This window comes from Schistocerca serialis, chromosome 4 (assembly GCF_023864345.2).
Source record: "Schistocerca serialis cubense isolate TAMUIC-IGC-003099 chromosome 4, iqSchSeri2.2, whole genome shotgun sequence".
In the NCBI taxonomy this organism is placed as follows: Eukaryota; Metazoa; Arthropoda; class Insecta; order Orthoptera; family Acrididae; genus Schistocerca; species Schistocerca serialis.
In genome coordinates, this window is record NC_064641.1 from 823695645 (window position 1) to 823712953 (window position 17309).

At 38.7% G+C, this 17309-nt stretch overlaps 1 protein-coding gene across 1 annotated transcript in view; it reads left to right on the top strand.

Moving 5' to 3' along the window:
- The window catches only part of LOC126473420 (putative aldehyde dehydrogenase DhaS), a 224857-nt gene that overhangs the window by 193204 nt on the left and 14344 nt on the right, over positions 1-17309 (top strand). Inside the window, exons 9-10 of the mRNA XM_050100447.1 lie at positions 2758-2857; positions 15110-15215. Of these exons, the coding sequence (XP_049956404.1) occupies positions 2758-2857; positions 15110-15215 (206 nt within the window). The remainder of the gene's footprint in view (positions 1-2757; positions 2858-15109; positions 15216-17309) is intronic.

The window sequence follows — 17309 nt, forward strand, 5'->3', positions numbered from 1 at the left end:
CTCCTGTTCCTTATTTACATAAATGATATGCTCTCTAGTACTATGGGTAACTCTAAAATATTTCTGTTTGCTGATGACACTAGCTTGGTAGTAAAGGATGTTGTGTGCAACATTGGCTAGGTTTCAAATAGTGCAGTTCATGACTGCACTAAGTTCATAGCTTGTAGAAAATAAACTAACCCTAAATCACAGTAAGACTCAGTTTTTACAGTTTCTAACACACAATGCAACAAAACTTGACATTTTAATTTCTCATAATGGACATATGATTAGTGAAACTGAACAGTTCAAATTTCTAGGTGTTCAGATAGATAGTAAACTGTGGTGGAAAGCCCACATTCAGGATCTTGCTCAAAGACTTAATGCTGCCATTTTTACTATCTGAACGGTATCTGAAGTGAGTGATCGTTTGAGACAAAAATTAGTCTGCTGTACTTATTTTCATTTGATTATGTTGTATGTTGTTATATTTTGGGATAACTCTTCCCATTCTAAAAGGCTCTCTCTCTCTCTCTCCCCCTCCCTCCCTCCCTCCCTCCCTCCCTCCCTCCCTCCCTCCCTCTCTCTCTCTCTCTCTCTCTCTCTCTCTCTCTCCCTCTCTCTCTCTCCCTCTCTCCCCCTCCCCCCCCCCCCCCCCCAATAAGCAGCTTTCACTCAGTTAATACTCAAATCAAACCTGCATTTCAATTGAACTTCCTTAACTCTTGGGAACTTGATGTGTAAATAAATAAATCAGCTGGGTAAGCAAAGTGTCTGTCATGCCTGGCCTACACTTGGCTTTCTACTAATCAACGAGGAAATATCATTGGTGGAATGGAGGACATGACACGTCTGATATCTGTGGAAGGCACTGTCTCACATTTCATCGAGATTACAGGCCCCAGAAAAATTTAATTGTTTAAACAGCTGACAGTATTAGAGTGCTTCAAAATGTGTAATAGACATAAAATATAAATGACTGACAAGTAAGGGATGTTACAAAACCACTTGAAGATTAAAACTGAGTGCTGGATTGGAAACTGAATGTGAACTATGCTTTTCATGGTCAGTGTTCCAATTACCTCAGGTACCCAGATGTCCAAATGCAGGCTTCTGCCTGCCAGTGCTTCTCTCTCTGTTACAGATTACAGCTTTGAGTGAGGCAGGACATCAGGTGTGCCTGGCTGGTAAGTCCCTCAGAGTATTTCCCTTGTATGGCAAGCATCTGTGTATGGCCCATTTTGTACAGTATTTTTCTGTCTTAGATCTGCCTTCTTCACAGATGTACAGTGCACTATTGCAACAGATGTATTTAAAATAATACAGAGATACTTCATATGTTTCCCTGATGGCGAATCTGACAGAGCTCTTCAAACACCAGCTCTTACAATCAGAGATGCTCTGCACGCCCTGTTAAGATACATTGAATTTCAGCCATTTGGCTATTGACTAATTCTCTATAATCATACCTGCAACAGCATAATGTGTTTTTGTTAGCATATGCAATCACCATAAACCATTCCAAAAAGAAAGAAGAAACTGTTTAACTTTGCCAATTAATAGCAATATAAAGCACAACACATAAATGAATCAAAACACATTTTGAAGAGAGGCAGTGCTTTTATCATTAGCTAATCAGCACTCAGTTTATATGATTAAAACAGTCACTGCAGTTACACAAGGACACCAAGACTGTCCAGTTGATGCCTCTTCTGGTGTCCTGGCATATGTGTGGGCTGCAATGCCCAATGTACCACCATGTCTGCACAGCTACTGACTGAATCACACTGCCACTCCATTGGTCATCTACTCTTCTTTCATTCCCAAAGATACTATTGGTTGCTGATGTCTATTAAGAACCTTTCTTCTTTGTCTTGTGTTTGTGTCTTAAGAGTATTTTCCTACTTCCTTTCATGACTACTCATTCATCCTAGACTTGATTTGAATATAAGAAAAAATTGTTCATGTCTACGAAGACAACACATACTCAGTTGTAAAATTTGGCTTGCTTTCCCTTTGCATCCAGAAATGCTTTAGGAGACTACCAAATGCTTTATTACATATGACTAGATTGAGATTTGATCCACACTATTCTTGAATATGAGAGCAGTGCTTGAATCACTGCTTGAGCACTTTAACAATAAATCATTTTAATACCTGAACAGTAGTTTGGTGGATAAACACACAGAGAAAAAAAAGTTACAGTCATTACTTTAGTTTGTCCATATTTGAGTGTGTACTTTCCTTCAGTGAGTGAAAGCAAAGAGAGAACAACAGAAACAAGCATAGACGCAGTTGAGTAACTGTGTTAAAGGATTCCTTTCTGATATTATATGATCATTACTCTCAACACAGCATCTACCCATTGTCTCCTTTTGGCAATAAATTTAGAAGGGTGATCAACAATATTTAGAACAAAATGGTTTCATCCTGAATTACAGTGTCAAAGTTTTGCTGAACACTGTTGAGACTCTTAGGGACTAAACTGCAAACTCCGTAGATTGTATCAAGTCCCGGTGAACTAACAAGTAGAATACAATAATGGAAACAAATAACAGCTTAGTCCATGAAGTTTAAAAAAAAATCTTAGGTGAAGTTACTGGAGCCATTTTGGAAACCACAGAAAATCAAACACAGAATGGGAAGATTTGAAGTTCAGTCCTCCTTAACATTAGAACTAGAATGTCAGAACTAGAATTTAGAATGTAATAATTAGTAACACTTTTGAAATACAGTAACTTTGTTGCATATTTTTTTAAAAAATACTTTCATGTGCAGGTGGGTATTGTATGGGTCAACTGTCATGGTGAATTTACTGCAGGAGCCCCTTTTACACCACGTAAGAAAAGTGGACATGGAAGTTTCTGTGGAAAGGAAGGTAAAGTACAGCCGCTTATTTATAGTATACCTTTTAGTGTCCAGTGAAATCAAACAATATTTTACAAAATAATATAACTGGAAATATAAAAATCTACTCACCAAGCAGCAGCAGAACACACACATAGAAGAGGGCTATAATTAGGCAAGCTTTTGGAGTCAGTGGCCCCTCCTTCATGCAGAAAGGTTGAAGGAGAAGGGAGAGGGATGAAGGAAAAGGACTTGAGAGGTCTAGGGTTTAGCTTAGCATCTCACTTTTGTAGATCAGAAATGGAGAAAGGAGGAGTTGCCACATTCATCAGGAACGTCATAAATTTAAGAACATAGACATTCATAAATTTTGCCTAGAACAGCATATGGAAGCATGTGCAACAGAAGTAGAATTCCACAAAAAATCCTTCATAATATTAAGTGTAATTGAGCACCTGCAGGTAACTTTAACCTGTTTGTAAACCACCTTGAAGCTGTACTGGCCCATTTAACAACCAAAAACAAAGAAATAGTGGTTGCTAGTGATTTCAATGTAGATTTCCTTAAAGACTCTCCCAATAAGAACTTATTTGAGTTAGTAACACTATCATTCAACTTAATTCCCACTGTAAAGTTCCCCACTAGGGTAACCAATTGCTCACAAACAGCCACTGATAATATCTTTATAGAAACGTCCAATGAAAAAAATTATATTACAAAACCAATAGTCAATGGCCTCTCAGACCATGACATGCAGTTCCTTCTGTTAAATGTTAATACTGAACAGGATAGAAAATCTGTTAAATCTGAGCCCTAGAGTGTAATCAATAAGCCAAAAATTGATTATTTTAGGACACTCCTCAGAGACATTCACTGGACTGATGTTTACAGTGCTCATGGCATGAATGAAAAATATAACACTTTTGCTAATAAAGTGCTTACCTTATTCGAACACTGTTTCCCCCCAAAACTTACCAAGGTTAGAGCAAAGTCTACAAAGAAGCCATGGATTACTCAAGGAATAGGGGTATCTTGTAAAACAAAAAGAAAACTGTATCTGTCAGTCCGAAAAAGTTCCGATGTTGATGCTATAGCACATTACAAGAAATACTGCAAAATATTAAAGACTGTAATATGGACATCAAAGCAAATATATTACAATGAAAAGATAGTCATATCAGATAACAAAATAAAGACAATATGGGATATAGTGGAGGAGGAGACCGGTAGAACCAGACATGAAGAGGCACAAATAGTATTAAGAGTAAATGATACATTGGTGACAGATGTGTATAGTGTTGCAGAACTTTTTAACAAACATTTTATAACTGTTACTGAAAAGATGGGATTGTCAGATTCAGTAGATGCTGCTATGGAATACCTCAGACCAGACATTTCAAGTAACTTCCATAATATGAATTTGACCCTCACTACCCCAGCAGAAATAATGTCCATCATAAAATCTTTAAAATCAAAAACATCTAGTGGATATGATGAAATATCAACAAAGTTAATTAAAGAATGTGATTCTGAGCTAAGTAACATATTAAGCTATCTGTGTAACCAATCGTTTATCAGTGGAATATTTCCTGAATGGTTGAAATATGCTGAAGTTAAGAAGATAAAGATACAGAATTTCCATCCAATTTTACTGTTGCCAGCATTCTCAAAAATTTTAGAAAAAGTAATGTACAATAGGCTTCATAACCATCTCATCTCAAATAACATACTGTCAAAGTCACTGGATTTCTAAAGGGTTCTGATATCGAGAAGGCTATCTACACTTACAGTGAAAATGTACTTAATTCATTAGACAAAAAATTGCAGGCAACTGGTATATTTTGTGATCTGTCAAAGGCATTTGACTGTGTAAATCACAATATCCTTTTAAATAAATTAGAATATTATAGTGTAACAGGAAATGCTGCAAAATGGTTCAAATCTTATATCTCTGCCAGGAAACAAAGGGTGTTATTGGGAAAGAGACATGTATCAAGCTATCAGGCATCATCCAACTGGGAACTAATTACATGTGGGGTCCCACAAGGTTCATTTTGGGGCCCTTACATTTTCTTGTGTGTATCAATGACCTTTCATCAGTAACGTTACCAGATGCCAAGTTCGTTTTGTTTGCTGATGATACAAACATTGCAATAAATAGCAAATCAAGTGTAGTGTTAGAAAGATCAGCTAACAAAATATGTGTGGACATTAATCACTGGTTCCTAGCCAATTCTTTGTCGCTGAACTTTGAAAAAACACACTACATGCAGTTCAGAACTTGTAAGGGGTGTCCCAAGAGTATATGCCTAACATACGATGACAAGCAGATAGAAGAAGTGGACAGTGTTAAATTCTTGGGATTACAGCTTGATAATAAATTCAACTGGGAGGAGCACACCACAGAACTGCTGAAGCGTCTTAACAAATCTCTATTTGCAATGCAAATTGTGTCAGACATAGAGGATATAAAAATGAAAATTTTGACATACTATGCTTACTTTCATTCCATAATGTCACATGGGATTATTTTTTGGGGTAATTCATCAAGCCAAGCTAAAGTTTTCTGGGCACAAAAACGTGCAATAAGAGTTATATGTGGTGTTAACTCAAGAACATCCTGCAGAAGCCTGTTTAGGGAACTAGGGATACTAAGTACTGCTTCCCAATATATTTATTCCTTAATGAAATTTGCCATTAAAAATATATCACTTTTGCAAACCAACAGCTCAATTCATGGAATCAATACTAGAAATGAGAATAATCTTCACAAGGATTTAAAGTCACTTAGTCTTGTACAAAAAGGTGTGCATTATTCAGGAACACACATTTTCAATAACTTGCCAGCAGCCATAAAAAGCTTAACAACCAATGAAATTCAGTTTAAGAGAAGCCTAAAGGATTTATTGGTGGCCAACTCCTCCTACTCCATTGATGAATTTCTCAGTAAAACCAACTAACATAACTTCTGCACAATTTCAGTGCAGTGATGTGTTCATTGTAAATATGTGTGTGTGTGTGTGTGTGTGTGTGTGTGTGTGTGTGTGTGTGTGTGTGTAAGTACAATCTAACTTCTGCACAATTTCTGTGCAGTAATGTGTTCATTGTATTATAGTAGTTGTATTACACATTTATTACCTTATAAATAAATAAATAAAACTTTTTTATTTTAAATTCAGTGCATTAGTATTTGTAAAATGACTCTTTCATGTAGTGTTCATTAAAAAATGATGATCATTCCACTTGGGACCTGTGGAATGGTACATTAGCTTATTTGTTTTAGTTGTAAATATTTGTCATGTATTGTTGTTTTTCTGACATGTTCTACATCCTGGAGGACCTCCTCACTATGGATCAATTGGAATGAAAGTAAACCTAATATAATCTAATCTAAGGAAAAAGGGTAGATTTGGGGAAAGTCACCCAGAACTGCAGGTCAGGGGTGACTTACCAGAAAGGACGAGAAGGAAATACTGATTGTTAGGGACTGTATTGGACAAGACCTAGAAGGTGGAAAACAGGGTAATATGCAAGACAGAAATTACTGCTTAAACAACATGCATGCATTAATAAGAGTGGAAAGCTTAGTGCATTGTACAAAACAGAGATGGGAGGGGGTGGTAAGAAAATGAAAGACATAGAAAACTGAAATGGAGTGAAGAAAGGAGCAGTTACTGTGAAGAAATGCTGAGACAGAAGAAATTAACGTAATTAAGGCCAAGTGGGTGGCAAGAACCAAACACATGCTGTAGCACTAGTTCCCACACGTGTAGTTCTGAGAAAGTGTTGTTTGGGGGAAGAATCCAGATGGCACGTTTGGTGAAACAGGCACTGAGGTCATGGTTGTAATGTTGTAGCTTTGATAGTGTATGTTTTGCCAGTTACAGGGCTGGTATAGGTGGTGGTGGGAGGGTGCATAGGGTAAGTCTTGCAGTGGGGATGGTCATAGGGGTAGGAGCTATATGGTGGGGAGATGAGTGCGGAAGGAGCATATGGTCTGACAAAAATATTATGGAGATTTGGAGGGCAGTGAAAAGCTATTCTAGGTGTGGTGTGCGAAATCTCAGACAGAATGGATCTCATTTCAGGGCATGATTTTAGGAAGTCATAGCCTTGTTGAAATAGCTGACTAATACATTCCAGACCAGGATGCTGTGTGATAAGTGGTGTGCTCTGAAGTTGTTTTTTGGCAGGATCAGCAGTACCAGGATTGGATGTGATGGCCTGGGAAATCTCCATTTGAACTAGGCTGGTGAATTATGTCCAATGAAAACTCTCGTGAGAATGGTGGTATACTGCTGTAAGGAGTCTGCATCTGAACAAATACATTTGCCTCGAATGGGAGGGAATGTTTGACAGGCAGAGGATGGCAACTGTCAAAATGTAAGTACTGTTGTTTCTGAGAAGGTTTGATGTAGACAGAAGAACGTAGCTGGCCTTCGATGAGGGTGAGATCAACATCAAAGAAACTGGCACAGGATTGGGAATAGGACTATGTGAAATTTAATTGGGGGAAGGTGTTCAGAGATTAAAAGAATTTTAACAGGTGAGCCTGAAAATGAGTCCATATGGCAGATATGTCATCAATGTAAGTAAACCAAACCAAGGGCTGAAGACTTATGGATCCCAGGAAAGCCCCCTCCAAGTGACCCCTCAAAAGGTTGGCATAGGAAGGAGCCATCCTGGTCTGTTTGTATGTCTGCCCCTCAAAGGTGAAGTAGCTGTTGGCAAGTACAAAGTTGATAGAGGTGAGTGGCATGGATGTCCATAGCTTTGGAATCAGGTGGGTGCTGACTAAGGAAATGTTCAGCAGGAGACAGACCATGTACGTGGGGGATGTTGGTATAGAGAGAGGTGGCATCAGTGGTGACAAGCAAGTTGTGTGGTGGGAGTGAGACAGACATGGATTTCAGATGATCTAGGAAATGGTTGGTATCTTTTATATAGGAGGGAAGTCTTACGTCTTTCATTTTATTACCTGTCTATTTTTCACCACCCCACTTCCACCTCTGTTACGTACAATGCACTAAGCTTTACACTTTTATGAACTCATGCACAATGTTCAAGCAGTAATCTCTGTCTTGCATTTTACCCTGTCTTCCACCTTTTAGGTCTCAGTTTTTCAAATTTATCTGGTTGAGTCCCTGACAATCAGTCTTTCCTTCTCATCCCGTCTGGTAAGTCTCCCCTGACCTGCAGATCTGAGTGACTTTCCTGAAATCTTTCACTTTTTTTAGACCTCTTCAGTCCTTTTCCTTCACCCCTCTTCCTTCTCCTTCAACTCTTCTGCGTGAAGAAGCAGCCACTGGCTCCGAAGGGTTGCCTAATTAACCTTCTTCTATGTGTGTGTTCTGCCGCCGCTTGGTGAGTAGATTATTTATGTATCCAGTTATATTATTTTGGGATATACAGTGCTGTTCATCAAAATTATGAGAGCTGTATCACTGTGGCTGGATAAAATGTTATTTTATTGATTACATAGGGACTGTTGTATAAGTAGTTAATTTTTTAAAACACTGTTGCAACATTTCACAGTACACACTGCTGTTGATGAAACCCATAATATGTAATCACGAGGTACACTGTATATCTAGAATTTAGTAGAACATTTTCGTGTCACTGTGCTCATTGTATGGCAAACACTCATTCTTCTTTGGAGGAGACAACGTATAGGAATGCTTGGAAATGTAATCAATGAATGCATCCAGTCATTTTAAAACAGTCAGTAACATTTTGTCTCTGGGAATATACTGTGAATCAAATCCAGATTGTCATCTGATGATGAAGTAGGCTCATGGCACATGCTGTGACTGGTCATGGTGTGTATATTTTCATTCCATAAGATGAAGAGCAGCATGTTCATAGATGCAGGGGAGAGCTTCAGAAGTTCAGGAGTCCGGATATATGGAAACTAGCAATGGGATTATGAAGGAGGAGTGTATACATATTGCTGAGAAGGACTGGTGTGGAAGATACACTACCAGAAAAAACAAACATTAGTACATCCTTTTGCAGGTTTCAAATTCACTCAAGATTTATTGCAGCAACAGTGCATAAGGAGTACATGAAATGATTGTATTTACAGATCAATAGACAAGTGTTTTTGAGGTATCAGGTATTGATCCACAATCAAAAACCCATGTTAGTATGTGGTACAGCCTCCATGGGTAGCAATGCAGGCACTGACTCTGGCATCCAGTTGATCATAAAGATGGTGAATACTGTCCTGGGATATGTTTTTCCACTCCTGCTTGACCTTTTCACATATTTTTGTAAGAATGAGTCAGACGAGTCTCTTCTCGTTTGATCATATCCCAGATGTGCGTGATTGGAGACAAGCCCAGAGATTGCACTGAGCACATGGGTGTGCATTATCCTGTTGGGACAACTCCTCACCTTCCTATTGCAATAATAGCCAAAAAATGGGTCTCTCAACATTCTGCACATACCTAGCACTGGTTAGCGTCCCCTCCATAAATGCCAAAGGTGAACGAGAGTTGTAGCTTATTGCTCCTCAGACCAAAAAGCCAGGAGTGGGGCCAATGTGTCTTGAACAAATACACTCAGCTAGTCAGTGCTCTGATGGTCTATGTCGTACATGCAAATGACCATCACTTGCATGCAGACAGAATCTCCTTTCATCGGTGAGGACCACGGTACTCCATTTCATTTTCCAAGTGATCCTTTGATGGCACCAGTTGAGCTATGTATGTCGATGCTGTGGCATGAGTGGAAGATGGGGTAGAGGTGTGCATGCTCGTAGTCCCACTGCTAATAGTCAGTTTGCAACATTTTGTGTTGACATGTCTGGGCTCACAAGCCGTCTTATCTGTGCTGTGGTAGCTGTATGAACCGCCATTACTGCCCTTTACAATATAATGGTCATAGTGAGTGTCTTGCTGTATGGACATCCAGAATCTTGTATATGGACATGGAATGTTCATGTGATCACTCATACCAGCATCATTGCACAACTGACAAATGCACGTCCAACTTGTGTTACAATTCTGTAAGAGGATCACCACTCAGAGGGTCACAATTTGACCTTTGTAGCATGGTTGCCGGGTTGCTTCACCCGTGTGCACCACATTGAGCCTTATAGCTGTGAACATTCTTTATTAAAGTACAGACACAGATAGATGCCATTATGCCATCTATTGATGGATGATGTTGAAACCATTATCAGTACATCTACCATCCCTCAGGTGGCATATGATGTCATCAGATCAAAATCAATGTCATCTTTCCAGGTGTACTATTTTTTTCCCAAGAAGTGTAGTTTTTGGTGCTTGTTTCATATGTATTATTAAATACAAATTGGCGCATTGAATGATGCAGGCTGTATAGTTGAATTACAGAAAAATGAACTACACATTAGACAATCCTAATGTCAAGCAATGTCTGAACTTGATTTGACCAGTTGAGTTCATCTTGAAATATGAGGTGTAGACAAAAAGTTTTTACCTGCAGTCCTCATACACATTGAAAACCTCATGCCACAATACCCTAGCACACTGGTATTTGAAGCTAAAACCATTGCGAGTATCTCAGTAATTTGTTTTCCCCATTTGAAGGGGATCAACTCTGCAACAATCCATGCTGAATTGGTGGCAATGTACAGTAATGATGCACCCCCATATGGCACAGTGGATAGATGTCAGAGATGCTTCCAAGTGGTCAAACAAGTCTCAGTGAAGAAGATCAAAGTAGCAAGTCATTTCTCAGTGAAGAACTGGGAATCACAACAGAAGTGGAGGCCCTGGTACTTGAAGACCAGCATATTGTGATCGTGTTGGTTGTGAAAAAGTGAAATCAGTCATAGATAGGTTTTCAGCATCTAGCAAGACATTTTGAATATGAAAAAATTTGCTGCCTGCTGTATTCTGCTACTGCTCACATCCATCAAAGCCTGTCAAATCAGTGCAGCAGTGGAATTAGTGCAGCTGTTTTAGGGCAGTCTGGATGACTTCTTTAACCACCTAGTCATTGTGGATGAAATCTGAGTGTATCACTATCAACCATAGACAAAGGAGGAAGACAAGCAGTGGAAACATGTCTCATCACCACCGCCAAGAAAGGCAATAATCTTACCATCAGAAGGCAAGGTTTTGCTGGCTGTGTTTTTGGGATTGCCATGGTGTGGTGCTAATTGATTATGTTTATAAGGTGCAAACTGACACAGGAGCATGCTACCAAAATCTCCTGATAAGGAAGTGTTTTTGCTCCACACAAGTGCCATTAGATTTTGCCCCCCCCCCCCCCCTGCCCACCCCCTTCCACTGCCACAAATGCTCCTTTATTTTTTCTAACATGACACCCAGAAGCCAGTTTTTTGCAGGCATTGCTAAAATGGCAATGAGGTGATTTTTGAGGTGCAACATTTCTTGAACAGTCAAAATGCAGACTTCTAGAGCTAACCAATTCATACATTGTTGGGAAAAATTGTTGCACTGATATGCGAACATGTGGAGAAGGACTAAGACCATCACAAGTTTCATGGAAGCTGATTGGTTTCTTCGAGGTGACAATTAAAAATTTATGACTATCCCTCTACTCCATTGCAAGGACAAATTTCTTTGAGTTTTAGTAAATTGGAAACTTGTACATTCATGGTTCAGCAGTTTCCAAGATGTTCACTGTCACAAATAACTGTACCTGTGTAAACATGATTTTTTTTAGAAACTTCAGTTAGAAAAATAAAATGTTCCAGCATTTTCCACCAAACCTGCTGCAATGTCATCTCCACTGCATTGGCCGTGTGTGGGCAGGCATTATCATGCAGCAGGATAATGCCATTGGACAACATGCCTCCGTGTTTTGACTTAATAGCTCATCTAAGGTTCTGTAAGTGGCTTGATAATGCTTCGCACTGATGGTGGTTCCCCGTTCCAGGAACTCGACAAGCAGTGGGCCCTTGTGGTCAAAAAAAGGACATCATGACCTTACCAGAACTGGTGTGCATGGCCTTCGATTTCTTTGGATTTGGTGAAGTCGCATGTTTCCACCACTTGCTCTGACACTTGCCTTCTGGTTCAAAATGGTGACACCAAGTTTTGTCACCTGTGACAATATGTGACAGAAAGTTGTATTCCTCCTCATGATAACATTGCACATGATTTAAAGACAGCACCATTCGAGTAATGCGCTGTTCAATGGTCAGTTGGTGGGGAACCCATTGTGCACAGATTTTTTAAAAGTTCAAGTGTTGATGCATTATGGTGTGGGCGGTGCCATTGCTAATACCTAGTAACTGAGGGATCTTGTCCATGGTGATTCTGAGGCTCTCCAAGGCTAAAGCAATCACTTCCACAACCATTTCCAGTGTGATGATACGATGAGCCTGTCCAGGATGAGCATCGTCTTCCAGTGCCTTGTGCTCCTCAAGGAATCGTTTGCGCCATTTCACAAAACTTGAATGGCTCAGACTCTACTCACTGTACACAGCCTTCATCTGTTGATATATTTCACGGCCTCCAACTCCCTCCACTGCCAAAAATTGAATCACTCCACATTGTTCCTGTTCACTCATCTGCATATTCGGTAGTGGACAATAACTTGTGTGACCACCTTATCTTCAGCGTGAAACCACACTGGCACCACGCCACATCAAATGGTGCACAGAAGTCAGTCTCTCTACCAATAGATGGCGCCACCATACCTGCAGTTACGTGGTGCCACCTTACGTGTAAGACAAAGGTAGACTCTGTGACCAGGTTTCATATGAATGAACCTCATATATTGTGAAAAGAAAAGGGAAATGTATCTGTTGGCAAGAACAAGTAAAGATACTAATGTAGTTGCACACTACAAACAGTACTCAAAATTACTAAGGAAGGTTATGTAAAAATGAAGGAACATGAAAATAATATCAGAAATCAATAATTCCAACAGCAGACTTAAGGCTATTATGACAAGCAGCCACTGAACTGGATATCATCACTATTGAACAGTATGGATGGGTTATAAATGATGAGTCACAGGTAGCAAATATATTTAATAATCATTTCCCAAATATATAGGGACAAACAGTTAAAGAGAAAAATCATAGCAGTATGTTAAGAAAGTAACTCTCATAAATTCAGTCATATGTATGTATCACCTTCTGAAATTAAGAAAATCATACATTCTCTCAAAAATAAAAGCTGAATTGTGGTTGATGGTGTTTCCAATTGAGTACTAAAGATTTGTTCTCCTATGGAAATGGAAATGACCATTTGGCGTCATTGGCCGGGAGGCCCCTTGCAGGGCAGGTCTTGGTGCAGGTCTTATTACATTCGATGCCACATGGGGGAACCTGCGTGCTGGATGGGAATGAAATGATGATGAAGACAGCACAACACCCAGTCCCTGAGCGGAGAAAATCCCCGACCCAGCCAGGAATCAAACCCGGGCCCATAGGACGGCAATCCGTCACGCTGACCACTCAGCTATTGGGACGGACTGTTCTCCTATAATAAGCCCAGTCTTTTCTGAAATATGTAATGCATTACTGACTCACAGCAGTTTTCCAGAGAGACTGAAATATGCCGTTATTAAACCTCTCTTTAAGAAAAGTGGTAAGAGAGATCTCAATAACCACTGACCTGTTTCACTGCTGTCATCATTTTCCGAAAATTTTGAGAAGGTCATGTAGTCTCGAAGAGTATCTCACCTTGGCAATAATAATATCTTCAGCAAATCACAGTTTGGGTTTCAAAAGGCTTGTTCTACTGAGAATGCCATTTATATGTTCACTCACCAAATTTTACAAGCATTAAATAATAAAATAGTGACCTATCTCAAGCAGTTGACTGTGTGAACCACAGTATTCTCCTAGATAAATTGAAGTTTTATGAGACTGATGGTATAGCTAACCAAGAGATAATATCATATTTAACCAAAGGAATGCAGAAAGTTGTATTTAACAATTCAACCAATACAGTCTGGGGATCTAGTTCTGACTGGGGAGAAATGACATATGGGGCCCACAAAGCTCAGCCTTAGGACTGCTGTTGGTCCTGATATATGTAGACAATTTTCCATCTAATATATGACAAACAGAATTAGTTCTCTTTGCAGATGACACAAGCATTGTAATCAATCCAAGCATACATACAGAAACAGAAGAAATGGTAAACAATATTCTCAAAAGTATCACTGACTGGTTGTCTGCGAGTGGTCTCCCCCTCAATTTTAAAAAGACACATCATATTCAGACCTGCCCATCTAGGGGTACTACATCAATAATAAGTGTAACACATGGTGAGGAAATAATAAATAGTCTGGAAACTTTAAATTCGTAGGTGTCCATAGTGATGAGAATTTAAACTGGAAAAAGCACATTTTGGAACTCCTAAAATAACTTAATTCAGTCACAATTGCACTTAGAATCATTGAAAATCTTGGGATAGACAAATCACTAAGTTGACATATTTTGCATATTTTCATTAAATAATGTCATTTAAAATAATATTCTGGGGTAACTCATCTTAAAGAAGGAAAGTGTTCATGGCTCTAAAAAATACTGCAAGAACAATATGTGGTGCTCAGCCACAAATTTTGTATAGACGGCTGTTTCAGGAGTTGGGCAATCTGACTACTGCTTCACAATATATTTATTTCCTCACGGAGTTTATTGTAAATAATCCACTATAGTTCGTAGAGAACAATGATGCACACAATTACGATACCAGAAGGGAAAGTGACATTTATTAGTCCACATTAAGATTGTCTTTAGCACAAAAAGGGGTGCACAATGCTACAACACAAATTTTTGATCACTTATCCAGTGATATAAAATGTCTGAGAGACAGCTAAGTAAAATTTGAAAACAAACTGAAAAAGATTCTCCTTGACAACTCCTTTTATCCCATAGAAGAATTTCTATTATAGTAATGTGTAAAAGGTGGCGGGCAAGAATTATTAACTCACATTGTAACCACATTTACAAATTAATTTGTGATTTGAATGTAAAATGACCTTTTCCGCATCATTATGATTTGTAATGCAGAATGATCCATGGAACAAGAAACTAATTAATAACTAACACTTTGTGAGTTTATATGTGACGGTGTGTGAAGAATGAGAAATGGACTGCCCTGAAAAAAATATGGACATGTCTTTGTAATACAAGAAATTGCTTTTCAGGAGAAACAATAGAAAACTATGATTGAAGATGAATGAGACATTTTAAAAAATGTGGTAATCTAAATTCTATGGAGTTTATGGCAAGGAAATATAGTTTCAAGTTAGAAACAATGACTGCTATTGACTGTATGATCACTTCATAGCAATATTTTCACAGGGTTGCTACTGTACAAGATATTTCCAGAGATACTACCCACTGCAAATGAGATCAAAATGGACAATCTCAATTGTGGCTGCACCACCACCATTGCGAACAATAGCAGGTAACTTTTTCTGTCATGTTAATTGCTGTACACAGCCTATATTAAAAAACAGTTAGTTTATGCTTAAACAGTGTGACAACTAGTAAATGTAAAAAATATAACTTAATGGATAAAAGTAAATAAAAATTCAGATTTTCTGGTCATCACAGAATTATATTGTACGAGGTGTGACTGTGGGTAAGTCCTAGACTAAAAATTCAAAGTCTCAAAGTTCGATTCCAACAAAACCTATGATTTTTATCTGTCACTTGTCATTCATCTCTACCAATGATTTGTTAATGTGAAAAATGCCAATATATGCTGTGGTTCAACTTGAATGTTACATTTAAAGTTCCCCTATAACTGGCAATGCAAAGGTCGGAGGAAGGCAAGGGCATACCACTTACAATGGGACCATGCCTAGTAAAGCACTAGAGAGCTCAAACCAATCTTCAGCACAAGAGCAGCTTTACTTCTCAAGCTTTGAATGTGCTCTGCAAGATGGTGGATTTATCCTCAAAAGGTTTTGTGTCTTTTATAATATCCCTTCAGTAAAATCATGAGGAAATATTTTAAAATTCTTAGTCATGTGGATCCAAGACAGAATCAAGCGACACCCATGCACATCGCTTAAACAGATGCAAAACTGGGTGAAGCATACGTTTCCCTAAGTATTGTAACATGTAACACAAGTACACAGGCTGTTTGTGTTGCATGTTGCACTTATTTATATTGTGGTTTTAACTATAGAACTTTATCCTAAAAGATTTTCCACTTACATATTTACTATTCTCTATAAAGAAAGCCATTAGAGCTTGTAGAGTACATTTCTTATGTTAATGTCCACAAATGAATGATTTTGTCACTGTTTCCCATGTAATTTTTTTTAGAGATGTGCTGTTTCTTGTATTTGTTCCAACAAGACGCACTGAATGCCATTAGGTGTGGGAAATGCCCAGTAGTCAGGTATGTTGCTGAGTCTGTGATTAAGATGATTTTCCTCCAAAAACCTCCCCTCCCCTCCCCCCACCCCTCCCCTGCACATTTGCAGCTCAGCAGCATTGTAGGAGTTTGGAAGATATGGGGGATGGGGGGGGGGACCAGAGTCTATTTGAAGCTTTGAGTCAGCCTGTGTGAAAAATGCCAATTGGTGCCACATGGCTGACAAAGGGCAGGAAACTGTGTTCATGTCTCAATTTGGCACACAGCTTAAAAGTATTACCAATGTTCATAACATTGTATAAAGATTGAAAACGTATCACCTGGGTGGCAATACTGTGTTGTATGACTTCCCTTCTAAATGAACAGCCTGACTCAGTAAACAACTTAATGTTGGGTTTATTCAATGGTTTACGGCTTTCTCTTGTATTCAGTATGCCACTTCATCAAATGACTTAGTCAAATTGATAATGAAGACTATTACTGTCCATTTCTTGGAAATCCTCTGTTCATTCATAGCATCTCAATGTTGGCCTTTTCCCATCTTCATTGATGATATTCTATTTTGCTCTTTGCTGCTTTTATACTGTACCATAAATTGAGCTGTGTAAATGCTGTCAACTTATTCATAACTGACTGACTGGGGAACACATTTAACCAACTGTGCAAGTGAAGTAATTTTTACAGTTGTTCACTTTTATTTTTGGCTCACACCAAGTTCTTCTAGACATTCATTTGTTTTCCTAGACCAGTTTCATTTATTCTTAATTTTTCAGAAGTGCAGAACTTTTTCATTCAGCATTATTGGATTCATTCTTCAGATGTACCCTAAAATATAATTATTATTCTTAAAATAGTGTGGATTTGATGGACTCTGAGTTGTAAATTGGACTCCAGTATGAGATAACACACTGTGGTATAACAAATAGAACAGTTTCCACATTGGCACAAGGCACTGCAGTTTTTGCATCCCACCTTCAAGTGCCCTACATTGGAATCCTCATTCTGTGATGAGGCCACAAACTGATTGTCTCCCCATGCCTGTACACAGAGCAGAAGTAACCATTTTTATGGCTTCTCTGCCGTAGGGGTGACATGGTAGCTGAAAAAAGATGGATATAGACCACTGCTGAGTAGCATGTGGTCTACTGGATATGTGGTGTCCAATCTAAAGAG